Source organism: Nomascus leucogenys, chromosome 11 (genome assembly GCF_006542625.1).
Source record: "Nomascus leucogenys isolate Asia chromosome 11, Asia_NLE_v1, whole genome shotgun sequence".
Lineage (NCBI taxonomy): Eukaryota > Metazoa > Chordata > Mammalia > Primates > Hylobatidae > Nomascus > Nomascus leucogenys.
In genome coordinates this window covers 45774594-45796827 of record NC_044391.1, presented here as the reverse complement: position 1 = coordinate 45796827, position 22234 = coordinate 45774594, and the positions used below count along the sequence as shown (strand labels likewise).

The 22234-nt window shown below is 39.4% G+C and overlaps 1 protein-coding gene and 1 pseudogene across 5 annotated transcripts; one reads left to right on the top strand and one right to left on the bottom strand.

Moving 5' to 3' along the window:
* Positions 1 to 1596: 1596 nt before the first annotated feature.
* Positions 1597 to 1706, top strand: LOC115837456 (annotated as a pseudogene).
* A 1290-nt stretch (positions 1707 to 2996) lies between these two features.
* On the bottom strand, positions 2997 to 22149 carry ZFP30 (ZFP30 zinc finger protein). 5 transcript variants are annotated; one of them, XM_030822261.1, is made up of 6 exons: positions 21928 to 22149; positions 21219 to 21292; positions 15751 to 15836; positions 12581 to 12707; positions 10981 to 11079; positions 2997 to 4357 (listed from the first exon to the last, which is right to left on the bottom strand). In XM_030822261.1, exons 3-6 carry the CDS (start codon positions 15757 to 15759, stop codon positions 3033 to 3035), a joined length of 1560 nt encoding a protein of 519 aa, XP_030678121.1. In that variant the 5' UTR covers positions 15760 to 15836; positions 21219 to 21292; positions 21928 to 22149; the 3' UTR covers positions 2997 to 3032. The 5 variants fall into 5 exon arrangements, with proteins under 5 accessions (XP_030678121.1, XP_003252754.1, XP_030678122.1 ...); XM_003252706.4 differs by having other exon boundaries at positions 10981 to 11076; XM_030822262.1 differs by lacking the exon at positions 21928 to 22149 and having other exon boundaries at positions 21219 to 21450.
* Positions 22150 to 22234: the final 85 nt, after the last annotated feature.

Sequence of the window (22234 nt, the reverse complement as noted above, 5' to 3'; positions counted from 1 at the left end):
TTGTAAAAAATTAGGTTATCGGAGTCTCTCTGAGACTACTGGGGCTCAGGAGAGTAGGATTTTTTTTTTTTTAAGTCAGATTCTAAATGTATTCTTTTAGAAAGCATATCTTCTAACCGTCTTAATTTTCCATTTGTTTGTTGTTCTACTCAGGCTTTCTTCAGCATGTGAAGTCAATTTTAGTATATTTTTTCCATAAAATAATTCTGGATTTTCAATATTTAAAAATACATGTATAGTGTGTGTATAAATATAAATATATATACCTACACACTATACACACATTACATATATATAGTATAGCAACTTATAACTTTAAAAATCCATAGCTGCCACTTTTATCATTCATATAGCTATAGCTGTGTAATCTTTCATTTCTATTCTGTGATCAAAACTGCCAAGGTCTTGACTATATTGGTATCCTTTAAAGAAACACACACAAAAAAACCAAGTCTACTTTTTATTGTTTATACCATTGCTGATAATAGAAATATGTGAGCTGCATATATAAAATTTTCCTGTAACACATTTTTTAAAAACAAAAAAGTGTTATTTATTTTAATGTATTTTATTTGAGACAATATATCTAAAATATTATTTCAATATGTACTCAATATGAAAAATTGAGATACTTCACTTTTTTAAAATGACTAAGTCTTCAGAATCTTGTGTTTTACAAAAAAACAGCATTTGAATTTGGACTAGACATATTTCAGTGCTCAATAACTCAATTTCAAGTACTCAACAGGTTGCTAGTGACTACCACATATTAGTACAGGGGTAGTCCATTATTTCCCACATTTAGCAGTAGTAATTGCTTTCTTTTACTCATTCTTTAAACGTATGAAGTGAGAGCCGGGCACAGTGGCTCACGCCTGTAATCCCAGCATTTTGGGAGGCCGAGGCAGGCAGATCACCTGAGGTCAGGAGTCGAGACCAGCTTGGCCAATGTGGTGAAACCCCATCTCTACTAAAAATACAAAAATCAACCTGGTGTGGTGGCGGGCGCCTGTAATCCCAGCTACTCGGAAGGCTGAGGGAGGAGAATGGCTTGAACCCGGGAGGCAAAGCTTGCAGTCAGCCAAGATTGTGACACCGCACGCCAGCCTGGGCAACAGAGCGAGACTCCGTCTCAAAAAAAAAAAAAAAAAAAGAGGTGCATACCATGGGTACTACAATACAGAGATAGAGAGGTGAACTAAATATAATGTGGACCCACATTTTAACTTCCTGAATACATTATTGTCATTATAGTGTAATTAATATTCCAATCCCAATGTGTAGAGCTTTGGCAACATCCACAAGTTTTAATAGGTAGAAATTTTTTTTTTCTTTGAGATAGAGCTTTGCTCTTGTTGCCCAGACTGGAGTGCAATGGTATGATCTTGGCTCACTGCAACCTCTGCCTCCTGGGTTCAAGTGATTCTCCTGTGTCAGCCTCCTGAGTAGCTGGGAAGCTGGGATTACAGGCACATGCCACCATGCCCAGCTAATTTTTGTATTTTTAGTGGAGATGAGGTTTCATCATGATGGTCAGGCTGGTCTCAAACTCCTGACCTCATGATCTGCCCACCGGCTTCCCAAAGTGCTGGGATTAAGACTATACTTTCAGGGATCATTTCTATAGTGTGTGACTAGAGAAGTTTCTCTGAACGTGTAGAGCACCCAAAGTACTGGGATTACAGGCATGAGCCACCGTGTCCAGCCAGAATTTTTTTTTTTAATAATTCATTTTAAACTGGTTATAATTTCGTGGATAATTTGATCTTTAAAAGAACATTATGGAAAATTTTAAATACACAAAAGTAGAGAGAATAGCAAAAAAACAAATAAAAACCATGTATCCAAGACTTAGGTTACCATCATTTTGCCAAACTTGTTACTCATCCTCATTTTTCTTTTGCATGAAAAGGACATTCCAGATATATCATCTCCTGTGTATAAACTTCAGAAATTATCTCTAACAAATATACTTTTACATAACCACAATGCTATTATCACACATAACAAAGTTTCTGAATATCATCTAATATTGTCAATATTCCATTCTCCCAATTATTGTATGTCTTCTTTTACATGTTTGTTCAACTCATGATCTAAGTAAAAACCACTCTTTCATTGATTTGATTGATGTCTCAAGTCTGTCAATACCTAAGAGTTCCACCTTATTTCTTAAAATGCCATTTTATTGGTTGGGAAACCAGGTGATTCCTCTTGCAGAATTACCCTTATTTTAGATTTAATTGCTCCTTTTTGTGTCACGTAATTTACTCTTCCATTCCTTGAATTTTCTCTAAACTGAGAGTTGGCTCTTGAGGCTTACATTCAGGTTCAATATTTTTGGCAAGATGTGTTTATCTTACTGTATCACATTAGGAGGCACGTAATTTTTACTCTCTTGCTTTTTGTGAAGTTGAGACGATCAGTGGGTTCAGAGGTTGTCCGTCTCATCTATTCACTGTAAAGTTCACAACCTTTCACTGAATGGTCTCAATCTCTACAGAGAATCGTGCCTACATCCATTATTTCATTATGTGTTACACAATAGCTTTTCTAATATAATTTTCTATTATTCTTTCTGTCTTCATTAGCCTGGAATTTTCTAATAAAGAAGAACTTTACCTCATTAACTTCTGGTTGCCTTGAAATACAGTTCCTACAGGAAATGCAGACTAAATGACTTTCCTTTCATTTACACATTTTCAGAATGAGGTGGTTCCCTGGCAACCTTCGTGTGTACACTACACAGATGGAAGAATATGGAGATAATAATAGGTAAGATCAAAAGCTTTTCCACATTCAGTCCTTTAATAAAGTTCCTTTCTAGGATGAGTTTCCTAAAGTTTAACATGGTTTCAAAGGTGATGAAAGGCTTCTATATGTTCATTAACATATTCTTTCCTTTAAATAAAACTTCCTACGCCTAGTTGTGAGCATGAAGCAAAAGGGATTCCCACGTTCAAAAACCTTTCCTCTAGAATGTACTTCCTATGCTTAACATAAAATTCGCAATGGAAGAGTTCTAATAATTATTAAGTTACATTATGAATTCGCTGATGGTAAGTAAGATGTGAATGTTGTCTAAATGCCTTTTTACATTCCTTACATTTGTATGGCTTCTCACCAGAATGAATTCTCTGATGTTGAATCAGTGATGAATGAAGTCTAAAGGCCTTTCCACATTCCTTACAGTCATAGGGCTTTTCACCAGTATGAATACTTTGATGTTGAGTAAGTTGTGAAAGCAGTCTAAAAGTCTTCTCACATTCCTTACACTTATAGGGTTTCTCACCAAAATGAATACTCTGATGTTGAGTAAGCTGTGAGAACAGTCTAAATGCCTTCCCACATTCCTTACATTCATAAGGTTTCTCTCCAATGTGAATACCCTGATGTGAAATAAGTTCTGAGTAACGACGGAAGAACTTCTGACATTCCTTACATTCATAGGGCTTTTCACCAGTATGTATTCTCTGATGGAGAGTTAGATGATAGCCACGACTGAAAGTCTTCCCACATTCCTTACAATCATAAGGCTTCTCACCAGTGTGAATTCTCTGATGGAGAGTAAGTTGCTGCCGCACTCTAAAGGCCTTTCCACACTCCTTACATTCATAGGGTTTTTCTCCAGTATGAAGTTTGTGATGTAATCGAAGGCCTGTACTACATAGAAAGGCCTGACCACATTCCTTACACTCATAGCACTTCTCAGCAATGTTAAGTCTCTGATGTCGAGTAAGGTGTGCATACTGCCTAAAGGCCTTCCCACATTCTTTACATTCATAGGGTTTCTCACCCGTGTGAATCCTTTGATGGAGATTAAGCTGTCCTCTAACTCTAAAGGCTTTCCCACATTCTTTACATTCATACGGCTTCTCACCAATATGAATTCTCTGATGTACTCGAAGGTCTGAGCCACACGTGAAGATCTTTCCACATTTTTTACACTCATAGAGTTTGTCAGAAGTATGAATTCTCTGATGTCGACTGAGGTGGGCACACTGTCTAAAGGCCTTTCCACATTCTTTACATTCATAGGGTTTCTCACCAGTATGAATTCTTTGATGGAAAGTAAGTTGTTGTCGTACTCTAAAAGCCTTCCCACATTCCCCACATTCGTAGGGTTTTTCTCTGTTATGACTTTTCTGATACAGAGGAAGAGATGTGAGTTTTCTGTAAGTAGGCGTTTTTTCAGAGGTGGTTTTTGTCACTTGCCTGAAACACACTTCATGAGGACTTTCTTGTCCTTCAAGTCCACAGCTTTTAATTCTTTCCATTACCTTCCACTGAGATAAGTTCATTTCATAAAAATCCTTTTCTTGAAATAACTTTTTAGTGTCATATCTGGATTCCAAATCTGAAAGAAAACAAGACCAAAACATATTTCCTGTTCTACACAAAATAAACAAAAACTTTATAATAGAAATCAATGACAAAAAAAAAGAAAGCCCAATTGAAGTAAATGGGCTCAAAATCTCTAAAATAGGTAATTTAAAAGCAGCTAAAAGGAAATAAGAAAATGATGAGTTAAGACCAGATTATTTGGGTGCAGATCAAAGTTTGAGACTCGCCACTTAAATTTTTTAATTTCTCTTTTCAATTAGAATACAGAGCAAATACTTTATCAGGAGTAACATGGACTCTGTTAAACACAAGGTATCAACTCAAGCCACTGTCCCCTTTGCTGTCCATGTCCCTGTGACACTTGCCTCCTTTCTGCTCCTAGAATGTGTCGCAATCTTTCTTTTTTTGAGACGGAGTCTCTGTCGCCCAAGTTGGAGTGCAGTGGCTCAATCTCAGCTCACTGTAACCTCTGCCTCCCAGCTTCAAGCAATTCTCCTGCCTCAGCCTCCCTAGTAGCTGGAATTACAGGACTGCACCACCATGCTTGGCTAACTTTTGTATTTTTAGTAGAGACAGGGTTTCAGCCTTTCACCATTTTGGCCAGGCTGGTCTTGAACTCCTGACCTCAAGTGACCCGCCTGCCTCGGCTTCCCAAAGTGCTGGGATTACAGGTGTGAGCCACCACATCTGGCCCAATCTTTCCACTTTTTGGAACTTTTCACTGGCTATTAAATCTCCCAGGAATCCTGACTTGGGTTTGCATGGTTGGGTTTCTTTCATCCATCAGGTTTCATTTTAAAAATCAGAAAAACGATCCCTGCTGACTTTATGTAATATATATCCTTTGTTTTCTATTCCAGTCACTTCTTTCTTTTTTCTTTTCTTTCTTTTTTTTTTTTTAAGACAGAGTTTCACTCTTGTTGCCCAGGCTGGAGTGGAATGGTGCAATCTCAGCTCACTGCAACCTCTGCCTTCTGGGTTCAAGTGATTCTCCTGCCTCAGCCTCCCAAGTAGGTAGGATTACAGGCATGTGCCACCACTGTATTTTTAGTAGAGACAGGGTTTCACCATCTTGGCCAAGCTGGTCTTGAACTCCTGACCTCGTGATCCACCTGCCTTGGCCTCCCAAAGTGCCGGAATTACAGGTGTCAGCCACCGTGCCCAGCCTACTTCTTTCCTTTTTTTTTTTTTGAGACAGAGTCTCACTGTGTTGCCCAAGCTGAGGTGCAGTGGCATGATCTTGGTTCACTGCATTCTCTACCCCAGGGTTCAAGCAATTCTCGTGTCTCAGCCTCCCAAGTAACTGGGATTACAAGCACCCGCCACCACACCTGGCTAATTTTTGTATTTTTAGTAGAGACAGAGTTTCACAATGTTGGCCAGGCTGATCTTGAACTCCTGTCCTCAAGAGCTCTGCCCGCCTCAGCCTCCCAAAGTGCTGAGATTACAGGTGTGAGCCACCATGCCTGGCTACTTATTTCTTGCTTAACACTTTTCTCAATTGTGTTGTTATTCATTAATTTCTCCACTTATTATTCTCTTTATTTGCTTACCTTAAACTTCCCCAAGGGCAGAAACAATTTTTCACTCACCAGTGAATAGCAAATCCACAGTACATATTAACTGTGAATTAAATTCTCATAATTAGTCAACAATTATGGCATATGATGTCCTGCCTCCAATCTTAAACCTTACTACACTGATTAAATATTCTTTTTATCACTTCCTACAGAGATGGGAAACAAGCACATCTAAGCTATCTCAGTAAAATATATAAATGGAAAATAGTGATTTCTTTACACCTGATCATCCTTCCAATTGCCTCTTCATGTACACTTGCAGATACCTCCACTGCAGTTCAATCCTACTTTGCATAATCATAAGTGAACTTTGCCCCCTTTCACGACCAAAGTAATGAGAGGCTCTAAATATTTATCTTTACTTGAGTTTACATAACTTGCACATCTATGTTACAGGTTTCCCGTATCTTCCTGAAAGTCCCCATAATGCCATTTGGATACTTCCTAGAGAATATTTCAGTGATATTCCAGGCGTAACAACAGGTTTATACTATGGTAAAAGGCTAGTAAAATTCTGAGCAAAGAGATGTTTTTTGCAAATGCGCATATTCTCAAAATCTTTGCAATAGGAATTCAATACTCTTTAAAAAGGAAAAGGTATTTTAAATAATGGTGCTTTAGGGTTAGGGTTAGAGTTTGGATCAAAGCAAAGTTATTTGTAATATACCCAAACTGGAAAGAATCCAAGTGGAAGAACAGCTAATAAATGATGGCATATTAATACATCACAATATTATACAGCAACGAGAATTAACAACCTACAACTACATGCAGCAAGGGCTAATCTCACAAACATAATGGTGAGTAAACAAAACTAGACATAGAACAATATATACTGTACAATTCCATTTTCATAAAGTTAAAAAATGATAATTAATAATCTATGGTGGTGTCAGGACAGTGGTTAGTCTTGGTGGGGAGGAATGACTGAAAGAAGTCAAGAGGGGTTTCTGGTATCCTAGTAAAGCTCTATTTCTGAATCTATGTACTAATTAGATGAGTGTGGTCACTGTGACAATTCACTAATTATCTGTATATTTTTGTATGTATTTATATTTCAATAAGTTTACTTTTAAAAAGTATACACTAAAAAGATACTAAAAGGCAATAATAATTTAAATGCTGTGGGTAAAATGTGACCAGGGACAGATAAATGAATGGAACAGAAAATACTGCTATATAATCGTGTTTCTCTCACTCTCTCTGTCTCTCTCTTTCTGTCTCCCCACCCAAAAAAAGCAATACAAAACTATGGCAATTGTCTAGAATTTTGGGGATAAAGTCCATTTATGGCCTCAGTAAGACAAATAAGATACGTGATATTAATAAAAGCATAATTAGCTAAATAATGGTAGTAAATAAATAGTTATGAAGGTAATACAAAGGTTAAGAAAAGCTCATTTCAAAGGATTTACCTGCAAATTAAAAAATAAAACCAGTAATCTAAAAGGAAAGCCAGTCAAAAATCAAATTAAAGGCTAAAACATTCATAGGAAAGTGAGAAAGTGTTACTGTTCATAGCATTAAAGTCCACACAAACTGGGCACCATGGCTCGCACCTGTAATCCCCAAAGACTTGGGGAGGCTGTGGTGGGAGGATCACTTGGGGTGGAAGGATTATTTGAGGCCAGGAAGTCAAGACCAGCCTGGCCAATGTAATGAGACCCCAATCTCGAAAAACTAAAAATTAAAAAAAAGAAATTTAAGCCCATACAAATTGGCATAAGAAACAATAAATAATGGAAAAGGTAATGGAATAAAGGAAGTGAGAAGACAATGCAAAAGTAAATATAAGCATAAACAAATTAGGACAAAATGTCTGTATTCACTAATAATCAAATTAGAACAGGTTGTAAAATTTATCCTGTAAAATTTGAAGGTTTTCATTAAAAAAAAAAACAAAACATTGCCAGTGTTGATGAGGTGAACTTGAGATTGTCATATATGGCTCCCTACTTAAGTGACAAGCCAGATCAAGATCTTGGTATTTTGAACATTCTCAGTTAGGAGGCTGTTCTATAATATACACAGCTGAGCTGTATGCTACCAAATAGTCAGCCATGTTTGTTCCCAAATTTGCCTATTCCAGTTCTTACTGCTGCAAGCAACTAAAATTATTAATGTTTAAAGACAATTATTTCTATGAAAACTAAGTTGGATGTTTTGGAAGTATTGGCTATACATGCACATTGCATTTTTGTCAACGAAGGCATGGGTGAGAAAATAGTAAAAGACAGAAAACATAAAAATTCAAGAATTCTACCCTCAGATTGCTTCACAAGTATCTTTACATTCCTGTTCTAATTCAAAGAAGTTGAAACGGGAAAGAACAGCTGATGTTTCATACGTACGTTAATCAAGACAGAATGGGCTAGACCTACACTGAAACAAAATGCTGGGCCAAACATCAAAAGATTGGGCTATGACAGACAATTGTAATGTTCCACCTCCTAAAACATGTATCTAAAATATTTGTATATTTTAATTTTAAAATTATTATTTATTAATTATATAATACTATATAATTTATTAATATTAATTAATTAAATTAATAAGCCAAATACTAGTTTGGATTCTACTGAATCAAAGAGTTTATTCTAGTAAACACTGCTAATGTGAAAACAAAATATTAGTCCATCTTAGATCAAAATGAAAGAAGTGTTATTTCCATTTGCAGGACATCAGCTTTAATTAAAAATAAAATAGGGGCAGGGTGTGGTGGCTCACACCTGTAATACAAGCACTTTGGCAGGCCAAGGCAGACAGATTGCACGAGCCCAGGAGTCTGAGACCAGTCTGGGCAACATGGAGAAACCCCGTCTCAAAATAAAATAAAATAAAATAAAGTAAAATAACAAAATAAAATAAAATAGGGAGCAAATTATCTTGTCATCCCCAGAGGTATGCTGTTTCCTGAGGTATAATGGCTCCCCCACCCCTTTTTTTTTCTGGCTGATACAAGATTATACAGGATATATAATATTTATGACCAAGACAATTCTAATTATATTAACATCAGAGATCTGAAAATGTTAAAACCCTATGACCACAAAATTGTACTTCTGAAAATTAACACTGATCTAATACTGCATAATCCATGCTGAATTCCAATGAAATACTGAATGATCCTCAGGTTCAGATGATAATCTTACTGCCATTTCACCAAGGAACCAGAAACAACTGAAAGAAAAATAGGTATTCTCCTCTTCACCACATTCTCCAATCAATCTGTGTCTGAATTCTTACCATATATGTGGTTTTCCTTCATCCATTGGTTCCACTCCTTCACATCTACTGAAGGTCGGTGCCTACAAAACTACCCTCTCTCTCTACTTCATCAATGTTTCTCTCTTTGAAATCATTCTCGTAGCCTATAAACATGTTCTAATATTTCACATCGTAAAATATATTCCCTGTACTCTATGTATCTGCTTTCCTTCTATGGCAAAATTCATCTAAACAACAGTTTAACCTCATTTTCACCACTGCCTCACCACCATTTTCTTTTTGTCTCTCAATAACTCTAAAACAAACAAATGAAAAACCTTTATAACAGAGCATTTCTAACATATCAAAAAGTAGACAGAAGAGCATAAAAAATCTCCATGTATCCAGCACCAACGATTAACCCCGTGCCCAATCTTGGCCTATGCACCTCCCAATCTACTTCCTTCATATTATTTGAAGCAAATCTTGGATATTACATCATTTCATGTGTACAAAGTTTGTATCTCAAAAAGCACTTTTACACATAACCACAATACCATTATCCAAACCTAAAAAATGAATTATTAAATATCATCAAAAATCAGTGTCCACACTTCCATCTGATACAATTTTAAACAACCTAAAAAGAATAACTCATCCAAACAAAGTTCACAGAATACAACTGTTGATGTGTCTTTTACATCTCTTTTAATCTATAGGTTTTCCTATCATTTTTTTATTTCCCTTGTAATTTATTTGTTGAAGAACCTGTTTTTGGCCCTGTAGTTTCCCATATTCTGAATTTTGCTCACTACATTCCCAAGGTGTAGAACATAGTCCTCTATCTTCTTCCCATAAGTTGGGAATTGGCTTTAGAAGCTTGATAAGACTTAGGACCTTTTGTTGGCAAAGTTACCTCATAGGCGATATCGTGCTCTTTCATTAGGAGAAGCAACGTCTGATTGTCTCTATTTCTTTGATGCTATGAGCACTGATATTCAATATCTAAATCCAACAGTTCTTATGGGTTCCACAATGGTAATGTTCTATCATTTCTTCTTCATTTATTCACTGAATACTTTTATTAAGAAAAACATACCTCCATCTACTACCTATTCATATAATTCTTATAAGAAAGGCAGGATAAATGCTTCTTTTCCTTTAAATTTATGCTTTTTAAATGTTAGTTTTCTAGTAACTTCCAATGATGAATAATTTGCTGTTAGTATCAAGAATTTATAAAATTAAGCGTATTTTATGCATTGCAATACATTGCAGTCATTATATGTAATGACGCTCATATAGTCCCATCTTTGGCCAACTGGAGCCTCTTCAAATTGGCTCCTCTTCCCTGAGCACCCCATCTAAAATTACTCTATTCACTCATTATAATTCTCCATATCCTTACCTTACTCACTTTTCTTCATAATACCTAATTACTTCAGGATATTTTAGTAATCTATTTACTGATTTATTTACTTGTTTACTGTGTGACTCCCCACTACAATTTAAACTCCATGAACAGAAGGCAATGAAAAAATGTATACATAACAGTCAAAATATAAAAGATGAGCTAGAAAGAGATTAGATTCAAAATACAGGTAAAATGGAATCACTAGGGAAGAAAGCTTTCCCCTAAGAAAAGGGAAGGAAACAACACAGAAAAGAAACAAGTGATAAGTGGAAGTATGGATGAAATGTCTTTGGTGGCTCATGCTGAGAAGATCGAAATTTTCTTCCCAAGTTTCAGGTCTCTTCTTCACAATTGACATCTAAGGGGTGTGTCTCCTCCTCAACCAGCAGGTCTGGCCATGCCATAATGGCTGACCTCTGCCTGATCAGCACTTACCTAGAGTCCATCTTCTTTTCTCATCCCTCACAACCATCCAGGGCTCTTTCCCTTGTTCCAATAGGGTGATCACATCTGGCTTAGAAATGGAACATCCTGCTTAAAAATAAATAATAGAATATAATAAAGATTTTATTTAAGGCTTCAAAACAAAGATGACTATCAGGATTGAAGAACATTCATAGCATAGAGTTACTTTAGGATCCCAAGGAAAAACAAGAACAGAGAAGTAGGGACCTGGTCTTATTTAAATTTAAACTTACACAGGCTTTGTCTCTTGAGAGAAAAGAATAGTTGAAAGCACTGGTTTCAAATCCTGCTCTCTTTCCCATGTCAGTAGAGCAACTAATTCAATATCTCTGCACCTCAGTTTTCTCAGATGTGAAAAAGGGATAACAGTAATGTGTATACATAGCATTGTTGTGAGATTTGATTTAATATAAGTGTTTAGATGAGTACCTGGTACATTTGCTATTTTTTGATATTATTTTGTTAAAAGAAAAATAAGTTTCTTGCCAGGATATGCATACAATATTAAATGCAAATTCATGTATTTTAAACTTAATCACAAAGCAGTTAAAATATGTCTGTTGTAGGAAACTAAATACTGTCCACTTGAGTTTTAACAAACTGTCAATTCAACCCAGCATCACACACACTGTAAAAGCTCTTTTAATAGCTATGTAGAGCCAGACACTTCTGTCTTCCTATTCTCACTGTAAATGAGTTACAAATAACATGGACCATCCATAGCAGTATGAAATCAGATGGTTTTGACAATGGTTTTGCCATGAGTGTCTAAGAATTTATACCCAGCTGTCATTAAAGACTGGTAATAGCCGGGCGCAGTGGCTCACGCTTGTAATCCCAGCACTTTGGGAGGCCGAGGCGGGCGGATCACGAGGTCAGGAGATCAAGACCACGGTGAAACCCCGTCTCTACTAACAATACAAAAAACTAGCCGGGCGTGGTGGCGGAGTCCCAGCTACTCGGAGAGGCTGAGGCAGGAGAATGGCGCGAACCTGGGAGGCGGAGCTTGCAGTGAGCCGAGATCGCGCCACTGCACTCCAGCCTGGGCGACAGAGCGAGACTCCGTCTCAAAAAAAAAAAAAAAGACTGGTAATAACAGAAAAGTCAAAGAAAAATGTAAAGGTCACTGAATTATACGGAAAGATGAGGGTGTTTAATAGTGGTACTTATTGTCAAAGCACAAAGCAGACATTTAGCTAGTTTTTAGAAAGACAGCCCATACCCGGTGGCTCATGCCTGTAATCCCAGCACTTTGGGAGGCTGAGGCGGGCAGATAATGAGGTCAAGAGATCAAGACCATCCTGGCCAACGTGGTGAAACCCCATCTCTACTTAAAATACAAAAATTAGCTGGGTGTGGTGGCATGCGCCTGTAGTCCCAGCTACTCGGGAGGCTGAGGCAGTAGAATCGCTTGAACCCAGGAGGTAAAGGTTGCAGTGAGCCAAGATTGCGCCACTGCACTCCAGCCTGGTGACCCAGCGAGACTTTATCTTTGAAAAAAAAAAGAAAGAGCCCAGAAATTCAGTCCTGTGAATTTCTAAATTATCTGACACAGATATGCTATGCTTACCCAGTGACACCAAGTTGCTATAGTTCTCTAATATCACATCTCTGTACAAATTCCTCTGATATGAGTTCAGGCATTCCCATTCTTCCTGAGAAAAGTCTACAGCCACATCTCTGAACATCACCAAATCCTGAAATGATAAACACATGTATTATTTGTAAGACAAATGAAAATATTCTGAAGATGGAAGAAGGTGGCTGGGTGTGGTGGCTCAATGCTTATAATTCTAGCTTTGGGAGCCTGAAGCAGGAGGATTGCTTGAGGCCAGGAGTTCGAGACCAGCCTAGACAATATACCAAGAACTTGTCTCTTAAAAAAAAAGGCTGGGTGCGGTGGCTCACACCTGTAATCCAGCACTTTGGGAGGCCGAGGCAGGCGGATCACGAGGTCAGGAGATCAAGACCATCCTGGCCAACATAGTGAAACCCTGTCTCTACTAAAAATATAAAAAATTAGCTAGGCATGGTGGCAGGTGCCTGTAGTCCCAGCTATTCAGGTTGAGGCAGGAGAATGGTGTGAACCTCGGAAACGGAGCTTGCAGTGAGCCAAGATCGCACCACTGCACTCCAGCCTGGGCGACAGAGCGACAGAGCGAGACTCCGTCTCAAAAAAAAGAAAAAAAAAGTGGAAGAAGGGTTTTGATGATATATGTTCACTTCACACATCAAATGAATAGACTGGGGCTGGAAGCCTGTGATGTGGGAAGGTGGCTATTTAAAGATGTGAGTGTGACTGAAGCAGAATATATGTTCTTGAAGATTTCTATAAACAAAAGACCAGGGTTTGGCAACATTTTCTGTAAAGGGCCAATATTTTAGGCTTTGTATACCACATATGGTCTCTGTTCCACATTCTTTTTTTTTTTTTGTAACAATTATTTCAAAATGTAATTAGCTTGCAGGCTGTTCCAAACAAGCTACAGCTTGTGGGCCAAATTTGTAGTATATCTAGTTTGCCCACCACTGCTATAGCCAAAACTTCCTATGTACTATGGAATAGGAGCTAATTTTATTTATTTCCAGACATAGTCAGGTAATTATCAGAATTTCTCAATTAACTGAAATAGGCTCATAGGAACAGTACTTGCAAAGGACCTAAAAAATTCTCAATAAATGGGATTTACTCTATCTTCTTTTCCTTTAAAGATTTAAAAAAAATAGTAATTGATGGTATTCTCCCCAAAAAATGAACTGCAAAATGTCTATTTTTAAAAAGTATAGTTTGCATAAAACTTAAAAATTTCTTCTAGATATAACTTTATCATAATGTATCATTAGCATTTTTATAATAGATCCTTTATTTAATATTTACAGTTTACTGCATGATACAGTAGTTCCCCCTTACTCATGGTTTTGCTTTCCTCAATTTCAGTTACCCACAGTCAACCATGGTCCAAAAATATAAAATGGAAAAATTCCAGAAATAAACATAAGTTTTCAACTCCATGCCATTCTGAGTAGCATGATGAAATCTCACACTAACCACTCCGCCCCACCTGGGATGTGACATGCTTTGTCCAGCATATCAACATTGTATATACTACCTGATTATCAGATCAAAACAACATCATATATATAGGGTTCCACACTATCTGAGGTTTTGAGGCATCCACTGGGGGTCTTGGAATGTATCCCCCTTGGGTAAGGAGGGACTGCTGTACTCCATCTGATGGACATGTTACACTTAATAGTGATTATATTTAGATATAGCTATACTCTTAAATATATTATATTTAGAATTTACATTACAAAAAAATCTCTAAAGCTGCTTCAATGTCCAATATTCTAGTTTAGCAATATGTGGATATTGAGCACTTGAACTGGGACTAGTCCAAATTCACATGTGCTGTAAATGTAAAGTATATACCAGATACCAGATAGTGAAGACTTTAGAAGGAAAAAAAACAAGGTAAAACGTATTGATGATTTATATATATTCTTTATTTTATCTTGGTTTTGAGGCAGGGTCTCACTCTGTCACCTAGGTTTGAATGGCGTGGCACAATCATAGCCCATTTATTGATTACAGCTCATTGCAGCCTCGAACTCCTGGGTTCAAGCAATTCTCCCACCTCAGTTTCCCAAATTGCTGAGACCACAGGCATATGCCACCACATCTGGCTAGTTTTGTTTTGTTTTTTTAAGAGATGGGATCTCATTAAGTTGCTCAGGCTTATCTCGAACTCCTGTGCTCAAGTAGTCCTCCTGCCTCAGCCTTCCAATTCCAAAGTACTGAGATTACAGGCATGAGCCACCACTGTCAGGGCCTGACCATGACCTTTATATTGATTACACTGTGAAATAATATTTTGGCCATATTGAGTTAAATAAAAGACATTAAAATTAACTACATGTGTTTCTTTTTACTTTTTTTAATGTGACTACTAAAGTATTTAAAATATTTGGCCTTGCATACTAGTCTATACTTTTAAAATTTGACTACTAGAAAATTTTAAATTACATATGTAGCTTGAATTACAATTATTTTGGACAGTGCTATTTTAATCCTGAGAATTTCAGATAAAATGCCCACTTCTAGGAACTTCATTTCTGCCCCATCTCTGCTCTAGACAGATAAGGAGCACATAGGAGATGCTGAATGATTTGGTCAATCACACATGGATACTGATACAATTTGGCTGTGTCCCCACCCAAATCTCATCTTGAATTGTAGCTCCCATAATTCCCATGTGTTGTAGGAGGGACCCGGTGGGAGATAATTGAATCATGGTGGTGGTTGCCCATATACTGTTTTCATGGCAGTGAGTAAGTCTCACGGGATCTAATGATTTTATAAGGGGTTTCCCCTTTCTCTTGGCACTCATTCACTCTTTGCCTGCCACCATGTAAGACGTGCCTTTCACCTTCCATCATGATTGTGAGGCCTCCCCAGCTATGTGGAACTGTGAGTCCATTAAACCTCTTTTTCCTTATAAATTACCCAGTATCAGGAATGTCTTTATCAGCAGCGTGAAAACAGACTAATACAGATACGGATGGAGAAGACAGGAGCACTTAGGAATCTGGCTGGCTCCATCCCTTGCTGGAATGGGGAAGACTGGGGAGCAGCTGTTGAATGGGGCTCTGTTAGAAAGTTGCATAATAACAAATGAGAATGTTCACATAATCTGAAGAAAATGACAGAATTCCAAGTAGAGAGAAATTCCAACTTACACAAGCCATGATTTTAGAATTGCTAGAACTGGTCAATTTTCCTCAAGGTTCATGTACTTCAGAAGCAGGGTCCACAGACGCCAGAGCTGCAAAAAGAACATGTAAAACCATGAGGAGAATTGCCTCAGAGTTTCCAAATTTTAAAAACCAATACTACTTCTCCATTTCTATGTGCAACTCCCACCCCCAACACACAGACAAGTTTTGATAAGTAAGAAGTAGTTTAGACAAAGATGACCTCCCCAAAACCACAGCGAAATCAGCTCAGCTGCACAAGGAATTGAAGAGCAGAGACTCTGCGGCATCAAAGCATATGTCTAGACACTTCAGCAGGAGAGCTGCCAGTTGGTCCCCAGCTCCGACCCCAGGGCAAGCTGGTTTGGACCAAAGAATGGGTTGTGCAGACCTGTCCTGAATAGATCCTCCTCCCTCCATCCCCACCTTCCCAGCTGAAAAGGGGCTACACTATCTAAACCAAAACTTCCTTCTTGGCCTTAGGAATCTGGCTAGCCTCCCCAAACATGAAGACAGAAAATAGCATAGACAAGAATTTCCCAAACTTTGCTCAAATTGGAATCACCTGGATATCTTTAGCAATATACTGTTGCCTGGCTCCCACCCTTAAACACAATGATTTAATTAGTGTGACGTGGGATTTAGGATTTTTTTTTTTAACTACCTCCTCCTCCCATGGGTGTTTATAATGGGCAGCAAAGTTTGGTAGTCAAACTTTAGTATGTATCGGCATCACCCAGAGGGTTTGTTAAAACACAACTTGCTAGGTCTCACTTCTAGAGTTTGGCATTCAGTAGGTTTGGGATTGGACTTGAGAATTTGCATTTCTAAAAAGTTTCCAGGTGATGCTGATGCTGCTGGCCCAGATGCCACACTTTGAGAACCACAGGTATAAAACACCTGTACAAAGGCTATATAGCAGCCTTTATTATGGCAAAACTGCAGGTGCACATTGGGATCCCTTCCCCAAGGCTTAACTCTGAGCTCTCTGCTCCTTATTTTCCTATTCAGGATCATCAATATTGCCTGCATGATCTCAATTACCAAGCAATCTTTCTTGGTACTCAGACTTAAAGAAGTAAATTTATGAAACCTGAGCATGGATAATGTTCTAGAAGGTAGAAATAGGCTGGGTGCAGTGGCTCATGCCTGTAGTCCTAGCACTTTGGGAGGCCCAGATGGGAGGATTGCTTGATGCCAGGAATTGAAAACCAGCCTGGACAACATAGTAAGATCCTATCTCTAACAAAAGAAAAAAATTTTGTAATTAGCTGGGTGTTTTGGCACCTGCCTGTATCCCTAACTACTTGGGAGGCTGAGGCAGGAGAACTGCTTGAGCCCAGGAGTTCAGGGCTGCAGTGAGCTATGATCTTTCCACTGCACTCCAGCCTGGGTGACACAGTAAGACCCTGTCTCTTAAAAAAAAAAGAACAAAATAGGAAAAAGAACCTATCAGCTTATCAGTTAAACTCTATTAGTAACTAGAGAGCATATTGAAGGAACTGGATTGGCAGTTTTCAAAAAGTTATGACACCTCATAGTCACTAAGCTGTTGGGGAAATGGATACTAATGATATGATGTAGAAAGAATGAAATAATATATGGATAGAAAGTGTTTAAAATGGGACCAAAAAAGCTGGAAAGAACCTAAATATCCTTCAGCAATGTTAAATAAATTATCACGCATTCACACAATGGAAAATTAAACAGCCGAGTGCAGTAGCTCACGCCTGTAATCCCAGTATTTTGGGAGGCCAAGGCAGGTGACCACTTAATAAGTCCAGGAGTTGAAGACCAGCCTGGCCAACATGGCAAAACTCCATCTCTACAAAAAGCCGGGCATGGTGGTGCACACCTGTTGTCCCAGCTCCCTGGGGGGCCAAGGTGGGAGGATTGCCTGAGCCCAGGAGGTCGAGGCTGCAGTGAGCCCTGTTCATGCTACTGAACTCCAGCCTGGGCAACAGAGCGATACCCTGTCGAAAAAGATAAGATAAGATAAGATAAGATAAGATAAGATAAGATAAGATAAGATAGAAGGAAGGAAGGAAGGAAAGAAAGGAAAGCAAGCAAGCAAGCAAGCAAGCAAGCAAGCAAGCAAGCAAGCCAGCCAGCCAGCCAGCCCTAAAATAGCTCTGTGAAGGATTACAAAAATGAAGATAAAATTCATATTTGATGTCATGGGAAGATAACCACCACATATTGTTGGGGGAAGAAGACAGGTTAGAAAATATGATTGTAATGTAATTGTATTTTGGCAGGTAAACTACATACACATGCATACATGTATACACGTGTATAAAATGATCTGTGAATTAGAATTAGAATAAAATTTTATTGTTACCTCTACTTGATGGTATCCCAGTTCTAGGTGATCTTTATTTGTTCTTCCCTGGAGTCTTTACTTTTTTTTTTTTTTTTTAAGGCAGGGTTTTGCTCTGTCACTCAGGCTAAAGTGCAATCTCGGATCTCAGCTCACTGCAACCTCCACTTCCAGGGCTCAAGCGATCCTCCTACCTCAGCCTCCTGAGTAGCTAGGACTAAAGGCACATGCCACCACCCTGGCTAATTTTTGTATTTTTTACAGCAATGCAGTCTATGTTGCCTAGCCTGCTCCCAAACTCCTGGACTCAAGTAATCCACCTGCCTCCACCTCCCAAAGTTCTGGGATTACAGGCTTGAGCCACTGCACCTGGCCTGAATTTTTTAATTAAAAATTTATATCACTTATACCTGAACAAAAATTCAAAACAACTATGTAAGGAATATCACAAAAGCTCCAACAGTTCCATCCCTGCTACTATGCCCCTATCTTCCAAATCTAGAGGCAAAAATTTTTACCTCTATTAGCTGTTCCTTTTGGTATTTAAAAAAACATGCTAATATTTCTACTTCTGAATTTTGAGTTGTAATCATTATATATTCACTTACTACTATGGGAGGCATAGTTTCAGCTACTCAACTCCCACCCACATATGTATAGTTGCAGTCCCTTTGTCCTTTCAATATGACTTTCTTCTTCTTTTTTTTGAGAGAGTTTCACTCTGTCACCCAGGCTGGAGTGCAGTGGCACAATCTCAGCTCACTGCAACCAACCACCACCTCCTGGGTTCAACCGATTCTCCGTCTGTCCCAGCCTCCCGAGTAGCTGGGATTACAGGTGCACACCACCACGCCCAGCTAATTTTTGTGTTTTTTGTAGAGATGGGGTTTCGTCATGTTGGCCAGGCTGGTCTTGAACTCCTGGGCTCATGTGATCCACCAGCCTCGGCCTCCCAAAGTGTTGGGATTATAGGCGTGAGCCACTGCACCCAGCCTCAATATGGTTTTATTCTATTTCAGAGTAAATCAGTTTTCAAATTCAGTCTATATTATTGTGACTAAACATTGTTACCAACTGAACTATGTAGTATACTCAGGTTATTTTGCCTTTTTTGCATATGACTTTTTCTTCTGAGATTAAAATGATCTTGTTTTTTGTAAGTTTAGTTTTCTAAGAAATTATCATCAATTCATTTCCTTGAATCATGTAATTGAAGGATGAAGCTCCTGGTATAAAATAGCACAGCTGGCCAGGCACAGTGGCTCACGCCTGTAATCCCAGCACTTTGGGAGGCCAAGGCAGGTAGATCACGAGGTCAGGAGATCAAGGCCATCCTGGCTAAAACGGTGAAACCCCGTCTCTACTAAAAATACAAAAAATTAGCCAAGCATGGTGGCACGTGGCTGTAGTCCCAGCTACTTGGGAGGCTGAGGCAGGAGAATCACTTGAACCTGGGAGGTGGAGGTTGTAGTCAACTGAGATTTCAGCATTGCACTCCAACCTGGGCAACAAAAGCGAAAACTCCGTCTCAAAAAAAAAAAAAAAAAAAGAAAGAAAATTGTGATTAAACAGGCCCTGCATCAATGGTGACAACAGGGAAATCAGTGTGACTGAAAAAATAATTTCTACTAGTTCCTGAGTATTGTATCTCATCAAGACCCTGAAATAGTTCTGTGAAGAATTACAATCCTGGTTCATGTCATTTCTAAAGTGATTAAGCGCCAGTAAGAACTGCAGACAAAAGCAAATGCTCATTTCACAGCAGCTACTTAATAACTTGCATTTACCCCTCCTCAGCTCCAATAAAGAACTAATCATTAAATACCTAGCAACTTAATATTTAAATATTACATTGTTGCAAAATAACTTAAAAGCCTTTATCGTAGTATACAAGATTCATATGTAACAACAATTTCTTGACGATTCTTATTTACAACAATACTTCTTAATATTACATTATACTTTTTTCTTATGACTAAATATAAACAAAATTATTATTGCATAACATTCCATCTCATGGATGGGGCGTGATTTAACCATTTCCATACTGCTAGATATTAATTTTATTAAAAAACATCCCAAAAGTCATTCCCAGTTATTTCATTTCTAGATAGATTTGAGAATCAATGTTGTTGGAGCTTATACAACTCTGATAATACTATGAAATGACAGACTTCCTCGCTCCCCTGCAAAAATTAACCATTTACAAATACATACAACAATTCTGTATATAATCTTAAAATATCTTTGTTGCCCTGAAAGCTCATAAACAGACTCCAAGGACTTATGTTACCAATCCCTGTTCTGGTCCACTGGAGGGTCTGGCTCATTTTCCTGCTTGCAAGCATCCATCATAATTACCTTCACATTTGCATTGCTCTTGGGAATACACAAAGCTGATAGGGAATGACTGAGCATCATCATTTTAATACCAGTAGCTAGCATGAATTAAGGACTCACTAAGTGCCAGGCACTCTCCTAAGAGCTTCACAAATAATAATTCATGTAATCTACAAAACAACACCGTGAAGTATACACTATTACAATTCTGAGGAAACTGAAGCACACAGATTGCTTAAACTCGTTCAGATTTAAGTGGCAGTCAGGATTCAATTCCACTTAATCTAGGCTCGAAATTCTTAACCACTACACTACACCTCTCTCAGTCGATCCAAAGATATACCCAAAATAAACTCATGCTGCCAAACCTCAAACCACATCTGGCTGGTACCAAAAACTTCCACTCATGAATTTCCTGGAAAAAAGGAAATCTCCACTCCTACCCCGGAATCATTAAACATATCTAAACCCTAAAAAACTTAACAAATAAAATCAAAGTATGAACATTAATCTCCAGCAAGGGTATTTCCATATCATCAAAATCCTTAGAAAAACAGCGCTCACAGAGTAATTGAATATGCAGCCTACAGTTAACTAACCATGTGTCTAACTATAGTACAGCATGAAGTGGGCACTAAAAAAGGGAAATCTATTAATTAGGTCCCCTGCCGTTAACTAGGTAGGGAAATCCTAAGGCCCAAATCAATGAATAAGTAGATCATTCTTAAGCAGGATTTTAAACGGAAGGAACTCGAATGCATTTCACAGAAACAAAGCAGCAGCACGAACTCACACGGAAGCGGCTGTTAGAAGAGCAGCAGCGATTCGTTTCTCCTTCTCAGGCGCCTTCTCTGGAAACTGGCAGGGCTGGGGAAGCAGGCAGAGTTCAGGACACCCCAGGCTTTTCTTGACCCGACTGGAACCCACCCTCCACGGTTCCCTGGCCCCAGCTAACCGCCACCTGCATGCACGAATGGAAAGGTCAGGGCAGAGGGTCCGCAGTCACCCGCGTCTGGGTTCGTAGCTCCGGGTATGCTGTAGTTCCGCACCCGGCTGCCCACGTCCGGGACCACCTACCGTGTCTTTTCGGAACTGTCCAGCGTGTCCTCCCAGACCCCAGACACCCGCCCCAAATCTAGGTCCCAGCGTTTTGCAGGAGACCTTCATCCTGGGGCGTTCACCTCTGACTACCCTCTTGGGCCTTTTCGCTACGGCCGAGCCTAAGTGGCTGAAGCGCGGACGAGGATGCGCGGGGCCTCGGTCTCCAATTGCACCATAGGCCGCACCCACGAACCGGGCCCGGCACAGTTACTGCCGCCCGGGCCTCCAGGCCTCAGGGCTGCAGAAGCTCAGTCCCGGGAAAAAACGCACAGCGGCCTGAGGCTCCACAGGAACCTTTTCTCCACCTTCGGCCCGGCCTGCAAAACCTGGCCCACCCCACGCTCTTTTCCCTCAGAAAAGCGGCGGCCACAGCGGCGCCCGGCTCCCAGCTCCAGCCTCACCAGACTCCGAGGATCGTCCAGCTCTGGAGTCAGCGGCGCCAAAATACTGGAGAGCGCCGGTCTCGGTCGCGAATGCGCAAGCGCGCGGGGGGCGGAGGCAAGTCCCGCGGCAGCTCCGGGCCAGGAGGGGCGCGTGGGGCCGGGTCTCGGCGGGGATTGTCGGGCAGTGGAGACGGACCCAGGGGGGCCGCAGTGTCCCTTGCCTCAGGCCTCTACCTCTAATGGCGGCCCCGTGACTGACCCGTGCCATTAACGATAATCCGGGCCTGCTCCCCTGTGGACACTGCGGTCCAAAATTTAAAAAAAC

Excerpts from the sequence above, each read along its gene's own strand:
- ZFP30 (XM_030822259.1), bottom strand. The coding sequence starts at position 12,725 with ATGTGTTTATCATTTCAGGATTTGGTGATGTTCAGAGATGTGGCTGTA. Across the intron at positions 11,080-12,580 it reads TAGCAACTTGGTGTCACTGG|CAGGATGTTCCATTTCTAAG; the intron begins GTAAGCATAGCA and ends TTTATTTTTAAG. Across the intron at positions 4,358-10,980 it reads GAAAAGAAGATGGACTCTAG|ATTTGGAATCCAGATATGAC; the intron begins GTAAGTGCTGAT and ends GTTTTCTTTCAG.